This window comes from Phragmites australis, chromosome 2 (assembly GCF_958298935.1).
Source record: "Phragmites australis chromosome 2, lpPhrAust1.1, whole genome shotgun sequence".
NCBI classification, from domain to species: domain Eukaryota; kingdom Viridiplantae; phylum Streptophyta; class Magnoliopsida; order Poales; family Poaceae; genus Phragmites; species Phragmites australis.
Window position 1 is genome coordinate 46267399 of NC_084922.1, and position 10549 is coordinate 46277947.

The window sequence follows — 10549 nt, forward strand, 5'->3', positions numbered from 1 at the left end:
TTCTACCGATGGTCTTTTTTACATATGCGGTAATCGTTTTTTTCATAGACTTTCGATCAGAAATGGATGGTTAAATACTTACGAAAGCAGGTTACCACCTATTTCTTAAAACAATTTCTGTAGTAGTGAGAGCCTAAGCGAATACAAGATCATTGTTCGTTCACTGAATCACCTGTTACATATTGATACTTTCGACCATGAGATGATGAAGACCTGCTTGGTCTATGGTATGTACTTTGTGGAGAGGGAGGGGGGGGGGGGGGGGAGCGTACGGCCAGAAAGGGCACCTGTTTTGAAGTGAATGGACGATATTACAGTGATCTGAACATTCACATGGTCAGTGATTCCAAACTTTTGCTTGAAGTTTTCCCTTTGTCCCTGCAGTGAGAGTGATGGATTTGACAAAAGTGAGCAACAAAGTCCCAAATTGTAGCTATCTTTCAGCCAATGGCCTCTCGGACTCTCAGTTCGGTGAAAAATGAAGTTCACTGCAACTCTTTGGACGTAACAACTTGTATTTTCAAATTCCAAACGAGGTTGGCAGTGATGTTTTGTCAAAAAAATGGCCTGGAGCTATGGAATTCTTTAGAGAAGGAGAAGTGATGAGATCTACCTAAGTTTTGGTCACAGTACATATTTAATGTCATGAGTTCATTGAAATGTCTATGCTACTACACGGTCGGTTTCCCTTTCCATGGAGCTCTTTCCAGCTCACTGGAAAAATCCCTCGTTATCATGACAAAGATAGCATGTATGAGTTTCCGCAAAGGCATATCGATATCTCAACTCAAATCAACGGCAGGCTCAACAATTCCTTCCTTGGGCGTTGATTGCAACCGGCTGCTAAATTCGCTTCACATTTCTTGCCTGAACAGCCAAACCTTTGAACCGGTCCTCCCTCGAGCAGTCGAGCCTTTGAACCGGTCCAGCGTCTTACAAATCACACGGCACTCATCCCTTGGCATCAGGAGAGATCGAATCGAAAGGCTTCGCCAACGACAAGCGGCATGCATCCATGTGCGATCAAAAGAGTACAGCACGACAGACGACCACACGCAGCCCATCGCATCGCATTATTGCCGCTTCCGTGTGCGCTGCAGACCAAGTCCAAGGAGAGACCGGTTCGGGGCTTCGGAGCGCTCACGGTCGTGGCGTCTTGGCCGCGCGCGCGTGATTTTGACAGGTTCGTTCGGTCGCTGGTGGTGGCGGTGGCACGGTCGCCGCCCCCCTCGCACGAGTCCGTCGCGTGGCCGCACGGAGAAAATGGAGTTATCTCTGGTCGCCCGGTCCGTGCACTTGTGCGGCCGTGACGACTGACGAGACGAGAGACGAGAGGAATGGTGAAAAGCGGCGGCTGGCGAGGCTAGTGGCCGTGGTCGCGCCGCCGGTGGCCGTGGGCGGTGGGTGGGTGGATGGAAACGGTGTGAGATTCACGAGAGATCGCGCAGCGGCCTACGACGTGAGGTGGGGTACGGTGCCCGGCCTCCCCGTGCAGACCAAACCAGATTCGCCGCCGACCGGTTGACTTGGCTGGCTCGTCAGTCGTCAGCCGTCTGCGTGCCCGCTTGCAGACGGCCGCTCTACGCTAGCTTGAACACTGAAGCAACGTGCTACTGTACTGTAGAAGATATAGGAACTTTTCCCCCGACGAATCAACGGGGTGTGGAGCACGCCCACCTGAACGATATGCCATTGCTGTGGCCTAGCCTACGATACATCGAAGACGGATGCACACCAGGCAAGGAGAAGGTCGGTGTCGTGGCGGGAAGGAGCACGATGGATCTATCCAAGGTTTGAGATAGGAACTTTGGCTTTAGCTATGGCGGCATGAGTAGATGGATAGAAATCTATTCAGAGGACTTTTATAAGACTTTATTCATATCATCTATCTCGTAATACAATGACTAGACTGAAGAATAGAGAGAACGATTGAACACGTGTTATCACATGAGAGTAATACTTTCATAAGACAGAGTACTATAAAATTTGCTTCCCAAACCGATACATTAAAAATTACAAACTCGTTTCAGCTAGGACCGTCGGTCGTCCCCTGCACCCGTTCCACGTACATACGATACCCCCTAGAACAATAAAATGAGACGCTTCTCTATCTTAGAGTCACTTCTCCATGCCGTTCTTTCCCCAAGTCTCAAGTCTCGAGTGGCCAACCTGGCCTGAACCGGTCGAGAGGCTTTTTCTTTATTTTAGTTTTTTAATTAATATTTTAAAAAGAACATGTGTGACACTAAGTTTTTAGCAACTATTCTCTTTTTTAAGCTAAATTACGTATCGTTATTCACCACATGACATGATCAAGTTATAAGTTACGTTATTTATTTTAGCATGACAAAAAGATCAAGTTGTAAGACATCAGAATGTGTACGTCATCTCACTTTGGTCATATCATATGCATTGACGTGATAAAAGTGATTAGTTTTTAAAAATTTAATATCTCATATGTTGTTTTTAAAATATTAATTAAAAAGGGGCTAAAATAAAAAAAAGCAGACGGGACAAGCCATTCGTTTTCCATGCACGGACGTACTATGAACCTGGAATTCCAGCGACCAGCAACATTTCTCATGACAAAAATGGTTCTTGGAGACCTAGCGGGTGCCTCGTCGACACGGTGTTCTTTCCAGCCCTGAGAGGGACGGTCGCCCGATCCGGTCCTTCTGCAAAGAAGCGAATGAACGTTCCATCTGGTCGAAGGAAACATCATAAAAGTTTGATAGTATTCTGAGATGATGATACGTTTAAATGCATGCGTACGGTACTACGGTTGCCAAGTAGGACTGCCAACCACTAACCGACGCACCATCCATCGTGCATTCACTCAAGTACGTGCTCCATGATGGCAGTGCTGTTTTCACCAGCCAGGATTTCTGGGTGAAGGACTGAACCCTCTACCTCTACGTATGGGACACGTTCAGGTCTTCATGAGACAGCTAGAGTACTCCTTTTCAAACCAAACGGCGAAGTAAAACAACGTGACTGGTAATGGAGTGAAATGTAGGGCAGCACCACTGCATGCATAAACAACGTGACTAGTAGTCCCTCCATTTCAAAGTATAAGACGTATTAGAATTCGATAAAATCAAATTTTATAAATTTTGATCAATTATTAGTCAAATTATATACATATTTACTATATATAAAAGATCAATCAATATATTCATATTTCACATATCTTTTAATAAGATATTAATTTTATAGAAATTGATAATATACTGTAAGAGAATTTAATAGTCAAAGTTTATTTTAAAAGACTTTCTTAAATCCTAATGCATCCTATAAAATAAATCCTAATACGTCCTATAAAATAAAATGAAGCTTTGTGGATGTGGTTCTAGTATATGACACAGATATTGCGCCAAGCAATTGGGCAGCCTAGCGGGCCGTCATGAAAAGCAGAACAATGAAACGAAGCAAGATTGCGCTGCAACACAAATAGAACACAAAGCTGGGCACATCTGATGCTAACCCAATGTTAACAAGTACTGACACGAAAGCAGTCAGATCATCATTTACAGGCACATGGAGTTGGATACCAACTATCATACAGCACACACTACCGCTAGTTAAAAACCTAAATGGGTAATATTTAGACATTTACAGGATTGTCAGTTAAAGGTCCTATTCTGCAATCCAGATGCGTCGATGGACCATGCAACATTTGCAAGGCTCCAAGTTGTGGACAGAAATCGATAGTGCATATGGAATGTTATTAGCCCCTAAGTTGAGAGGAAGGAAGACATCGTCCTTCTGAAATCAAGAGACTTTAGAACAGATTCTGGTAAAGGGCTGTTTCCAGGCACCCACAAACCACCTTTGTTGGGAAGCATAATCTGTTTGTTTATACTCTTATCACCATCATCTGTCTCTGCAGTAGGAGATTCCTTCTTTTTCTTCACGAACTCAAAGAACTCTGCAACTTGCCGAGCATATCTTCAAGGAAAATATTGAAATATAAAATAAGCGTAGGATTTTTGAGAAAATTAACAGCATATGGGGTGTTCGGATAAAAATTGCATTTGATATTAATATGGAAAATCAAAATCAAAATAAAACAGCAATTTATGTCACCACCACAATAAATGTATGCAAAATCAGTCTCCAGAATTAGTTCATCGTAGGATAGCCTTCGACTCAACAATTCAATATTAATTAATGGAGCAAACTGTAATTGTAGCATCTCAAAGAACTGCAGATTGTTCATGAAGAGAAAAACATATACTTATATACTCGTATTCTAAAGGAACTACACCTACTCTTCAATCAATTAGTTGTTAGAAAAACTTTAGCAGGCAGGATGTCAGGAACTACAAAATTAGGGCCACATAAGATGGTGAAGGAACAAAAGCCACGAAATAAACTACAGATATAATAAGGCCAAATAGAAAGTAGTTGAACGTTTTACCAAAAAATCTCTTGTGGAAACATGAAGGCCGAACCTAACCCCAATGCTATCCAAAAACAAACCGATAGGCTAACAATATACACACCGAGCCTACGATTAGCCCATTATGCTACCACATCATAGCTCATCTACACTATTTGTATCAGCTAGACCAATTAAAACTACACTAGCCACCGATTCCAATTTTGAACCATGTATCTACACAAGGATCATTATTTTCAAATACTCCCTCCAGTCACAAATAAGTGTTGTTTTGGGTTGCGTGGAGTCAATATTTTCAAACTTGGCTACAAATTACTCTTTATATATTGAGTTTGAATATTTGAAAATAATACAGGTATATTTGTCTCAAAAAGTAATTTCATAATAGTATAACTTATAAACATATTACACCGAAAAGCAGTAGTCAAAGATGTGTTTTGGCGACCGTGTCGATGTCCTAAACAACACTTATTTGTGATTGGAGGGAGTAGTTAACAACTAGCTCAAAAACAAACAGAGTAGAGAAGTTGCCAATTCATTCGCCTTGAAAGAAGTTCTGAATACAATGAATGGTTAACACTAAAGCAAAATTAAAAGAACACTGACACTTATGAAGTATGAAACTTACTGTCGTTTGGCTTCAATATCTTTGTTAAAATCAATGTCGTGTTCGCAGTCCAGGACCAGAGCAGGAACCTATTGAGAAAGAGCCTCACCCATGTAACCAAATATTCAAATAATTCCTTACTAGATCCTCACAAAAAAAAGGCAGGAGGAAGTTACCTTCTGGATACTAGAATGCATGTGATCTCCTTCCAAGTAGAATACCTGATCTCGTATATCCGCAGGCAGGGAGCCCTGCATATGACTTGGAAGCTGACTGATGGACAATACACCAGAACCTCCTCCCTTGGATGGAAGTAGCCAGCTCTCGTGTTTCTCATGCAAACCTCGAAGGTAATCAAGAGTAACGCCATACTCCTCTGATCTTTTCCGAACCATCATTCTTTTGTGGCAGGTGTCTGGGCTAGCTCTTAGATAAATAAAACCATCAGGTATAAGACCTGGGAGTGATGACACAACTGGGTCAAACCAGGAGTCATAGATGCTGATCTCCATCTCATTCATCCAGTTTGCTTCATGAACAGCACGAACAAAAACCTGAAAATATCAACAAAATCCATTCCTAAAATAGGACAAGACATTAACAATAAAACAGAACAAAAGTGAAATTCAAATTACATGAAAGCTTTGGATTCATCATCGAGGCAATTTTTTTAAGCAAAGATAGACCTACCATTCGGTCACTGAAAACACTTCTTTCCATCAGCCGAAGAGGTTTTATTCCACTTGCAGATTCCTTCTCTTGCATGACTCTCGTAACAAATACATAATTCTGGAAGGTGTATGCATATCTCTGTGGCTCAGCATAGAAAGCATCAAGTATATTGAAGTGTTCAGGGCCAACATCCTGCCACTTTGCAATAGGTTCAGGTACTATTTCTACAAGGTCACGCAGTTCGATAGTTTCATTGGCTATTCTTTGAAGGAAGGTAGTTTTCCCAACACTGATGTTCCCTTCCACACAAAAGGTCAGCCTCTTATTTTTAGAAAGCTTAGATGTATCGGTGCCTTTCAGCTCTTCATCAACACTCTCTTTAATGAACAAAGTTATACTCTCAGCATGGTTCTTGTGAATGATGCCAACTGAATTTTGCAAGAACTCAACCATCTTCTCATTAGACTTGCCAAAGAACTGGAAATGCTCATCAAATGTTAGCACTTAGCACAAATTATATTAAACAAACATCATTCAGTGGAAAAGAACCAGAATAGTCATACAGAAGGTTGCCAAAATGAACTTAAGATCACAAAGTAGGCCCTAAAGAGAACCATATAAGCAATCTGTTCGGTGCCGATTCCCTCATACTAAAGAGTAGGAATTTCACCATGATAATGATTCAAATTTGGATTCTCACACAAATGAGACAGTACAATTCTAACCTTCACCAGAACAATGGGTAAGGCTTTGGCAGACCACACAAGCACATAATGAAACTCGAAAATTCGATTTTTTTGGGGTAAATTGGATAAACAAATAAAACATGGAATGATTGATCACAAGCACAAATCCAGTATTTACAATATGTCAATCTGAGGATGACACGCCAACAAGAATGCTAGCCACTTGAAATCAGTTTATCCCTCGTGACTGCTACTGGTGTTAAATGCTGACTTCGAGGCTAGATATCAATTGACACATAATATGATCGTAATGTCAACTCTTGGAATACGTAAGAGTATAACAACTAAAAAACCCTAACGCATGTACCAGCTTACAATCTTAAGAAAACAATAGAGTTGATTTAACATAGTATAGAGCTGGCTGTTAGCATGAAGCAATATAAATCCATCAATTGCCATATAACAAATAAAGGAAATCTACATGCACTACAGATAACAAAATAATAGATAACCGAGAAAAGCTCATGCTGCCATGCACACACCTTATCCCTATAGAGCTGCTTGAGCTGTGCCACGCCATCGAATCCCTTGTCCACGAGCTTCCTCAGATTCCGCGGCCCGACTCCGGGAATGGCGAGCAGCTCCCCACTCCCTATCGGCGCATCACTCCGACCTCTCTGCCTCTTTTCCGGCACCGCTCCAACCCTCTGCCTCTCGCCCCCCTCATCGTCCCTGCGCCTCGCCGCCTCGACAGAGCAGAGGCCCCTCCTCGCGCCGTCGCAGCGCAGCCACGGCGGGGTGTGAAGGCGGCTAGGGTTTGTGCTCGGGCGCGCGGCTAGGTGCGGGCCTGCCAGGTGGAGCGCGGGTATGTGGGGGGAGGAGAGCAGCAGCGGGGCCGCCGTGGTGGCGTCGAGAAAGGCGGCGGCGCGGGGGAGGAGCTTGTGCATCGCTGGCGGCAGGAACGGGGCACATCAATGGCGCTTCGGCTACGGTTGAGGCCGCCGGCCCACGCGGCCGCGGCGGGGGCAGCGAGTGGCGCGGGGTTTAGGGTTTTGGCGATACCACCCGTCCCGCCATGCCTCGTCGGGAAGCCTGGGGAGGCGAAGTGGGGAATGGCGCACGAGTGGTCTACGGGAGCCACGTGTGCCGTGGTCCACGGGAAATCAAATCGTTTAGACGAGCCGGGCCGGCGCGTCGCTGTCTCGCCGCCCTGGCTTTTGGTCCTGCACCTGGTGCATGGACCGGATGTCAGAGGGTAGGTCGTTGCCGGCCATCGGTTGCTTTGGCACGTACGGGCCAAGCCTCCCCGCTCGCGCATGGGCCATGGGCTGTGAGACTTGACATAATGGCCAGGCCACCCCGAGGCGCGGGTGCAAGTTTCTCGTGTTTTTTTTAGCCTTGTAAAAGTGGCCCGTTGTTGGCGAAACATGGGCCTTTCTTATTTTTATATTTTCTAACTTAAAAAATTAAATAAATAAATCCCGGATGAAAAAATTTACAGCAATAGACAACTACCGCCCTCTCAAAGAGCTGCAATACTTTGAAAGGGCGGTAGGCATCTATTTTTGTAATTTTTTTCATCCGGAGTCTATTTATTTAATTTTTTAAGTTAGAAAATGTAAAAATAAAAAAGCTTTGCAATTGCTCCACTTGAAGAAAGGTTCCTTTCACAATATGGACCAACCGGGGCGAAGCTAGAATTCTAAATATCCGAGTGCACACTTCAATGTATCTGGGCTTAGATGGTGCACATGTTTAAAACTAGGCGATACATATAATGTGAAGTTGAAGTATTAATAACTGAGATTTTTTCCCTAGGTGCTAGTGCACTCGAGTCGACTACTGTAGCTTTGACAAACTTGAAGAATTCATGGTAAGGACGAACATGAAGGGTGGAGATGAAATCCAGAACTGCAGAAGTAATTTATCTGCGAGACTGTTTGATGACATCGTGAGTGTGATCCTAAACTGTAAATTTGTTAATTGCCATGTATATCAACTTCAGTCTGAATGAACTCTGAAGTCTGGTCAAGCTGGACTTGATGCTTTCTGCAAGCAGCAACATATCCGGTGCGGCAGCACAAATCAGAGGACACATCGACCAGATCGACGAAGAGAGGACGAGAAACAGAAAACTTGTAGAACAAAATCTCTTAGAGGTAGCAAAGGTTGCATATACAGGAGTAGCTAGGGCTAAAGCTCTCCTTTCGTATTGGGCTCGGCCTCACCTGCTGATTTTACAAAAGCTGCAGAATTGACTCGATCATGCAGAATCCCCAGTGTTTTAAGCGGTGTCCTTTCTGAAAGGGTCGGTCCGGTTAGGCTATCGTTGACAATTTTATCGTCAGTCATTCAGTTGCAGTCGCGCGCACGTAGGGAAACCCACAAGACTCGGCGAGTATAATACCAACCAACAGTTTTAAGCGTACCTGTGCGCGATATCTGTTCTTGGGAAAGTCCTAACAGACTCGTCAATGTTAGCGCGAAAGCCGTGCCCGAACCATAACAAATTCGATGATGCGAATATGCGAAGAAAGCAACGTCAGTAGATGTAGATCAAGTCGTGCCATTTGAAAAATCAGATGGAAACAGGAGATCCTCGTCTAGTTTGTTTTCCAGAAGTCAATTCTAGCCGAATTCATGTATTTTAGAGGAGTCAGGCATGGTTTATTCTGAATGCAGAATCCAGTCATTGTTTACCAAGTTCAGCGACGGAACAGGAGCAGGTGAAGTTGAGAAATTGGAGATACGGTGTAACTGATTTCTATATCAGAGGGAAGTACTCGTTATGGTTTCTGTGTCAACGGAATCAAATGGGCTGGCACGTGCTAAGATGTCATGCAAATGATTTTGGTTTTCTAAGGCATCTGTTGGTGAGATCATCGTAAAGAAAAGAGTAGAAGAGTATTAGCAACAACATTGGTGGTTATGGCCTCCCATTTCCCACAACTACCACTGGATTTTGTATTCTCCTCGTATCATGGATATGTCGCAGCTGGTGGCTTAAGAAATTAGGACACGTTGATGTAATAAATAAATAAATAATCTGGTGTAAGAAATTAAGACATGATGTAAAAAATAAAAATAAAAACGAAAATTTTCTCAAGCTGTTCACCGAATTGTACTACCCATGCTGATTCTTCAACGTGATTCCTCCTAAAACAATTTCATTTGTGATACCTTTAGCCTGTGAATATCTTCACTTTTGAAGGAAATGGATGCGTTTTCTCTCGCAAAATTAAAGTGGATTACACTTCTTATACACGTAAAGTAGCTTACTAGTATCCCATTGGTTTGGTAGAGATGAACTATCACACGTCCTGCATACATAGGGCTGCTCTACCTGCAACTGAATTCCAATTAAGAATTCGAGCCAACGCCCGACGAAACAAACAAACACCATCAGCATCTTGCCAGTAAGATGGGCAGAAAACTTCTAGGAGAGGAAATAATATCGGCAGTGCATTACTGGTGCAGAAAACATTCTTGACGCTAAACATTTATTCCCATCTTCAGTGGGGAATCAGGAATACACAACATTATCGTTGCCAAACTAGAGTCACATATCACATACAGTCCTGTACTTCCCTTTTTTTTTTAAACTTCAGTGTTCTGTACTGTTCAGTTAAAAATACTCTCCACACTATAAAAAAAGCATAAGAGTGTCGGTTGAAAAACAGCTTCAGTGTAGACTTTTCAACCAACACTCTTTAATCGGCACTGATAGTCACGGGTCTAGAATTGGTTTTGAAAGTTTTTTTCAGTACCGGTTCATGCCTCCAACCGGTATTGAAAACGGTTCCTGAGCCAAAAAAACAAATGATCCAACTCTTTCAAGTCGGCTCGGCTGCTGCTCCTGCCGCCGTGCTTCTGCCACTGCCACCACTGTCGCATGCTCAAATCGACTCTTGTCATCTATACAAACACATCTCAAGCTTAAATTGACTATCTCAGAGTCAAATCGACTCATCTCAACCTTAAATCTTCTCAATCTCATCCATGCAAATAAATCAAACTAACATAAATAGCACAACAAACTAAAAAAGAAGCTATGATAACTTCAGTTAATGATACATCAAAGGACTAAATTAAGACACCTCAAATCTTTGTGTTCATCCTACACGATAGACCAACAATTTTGTTTGACACTTTGGCACTGCAAGCAGTCAAGCACTTCCACTA

At 43.0% G+C, this 10549-nt stretch overlaps 1 protein-coding gene across 1 annotated transcript; it reads right to left on the bottom strand.

Annotated features, from left to right (window-relative positions):
- Positions 1-3434: 3434 nt before the first annotated feature.
- Positions 3435-7517, bottom strand: LOC133909275 (uncharacterized). Its single transcript, XM_062351638.1, has 5 exons — positions 6910-7517; positions 5700-6158; positions 5186-5563; positions 5031-5098; positions 3435-3948 (listed from the first exon to the last, which is right to left on the bottom strand). The coding sequence occupies exons 1-5, from the start codon at positions 7312-7314 to the stop codon at positions 3735-3737; spliced, it is 1524 nt and encodes a 507-aa protein (XP_062207622.1). The 5' UTR covers positions 7315-7517; the 3' UTR covers positions 3435-3734.
- Between the last annotated feature and the right edge of the window lie 3032 nt (positions 7518-10549).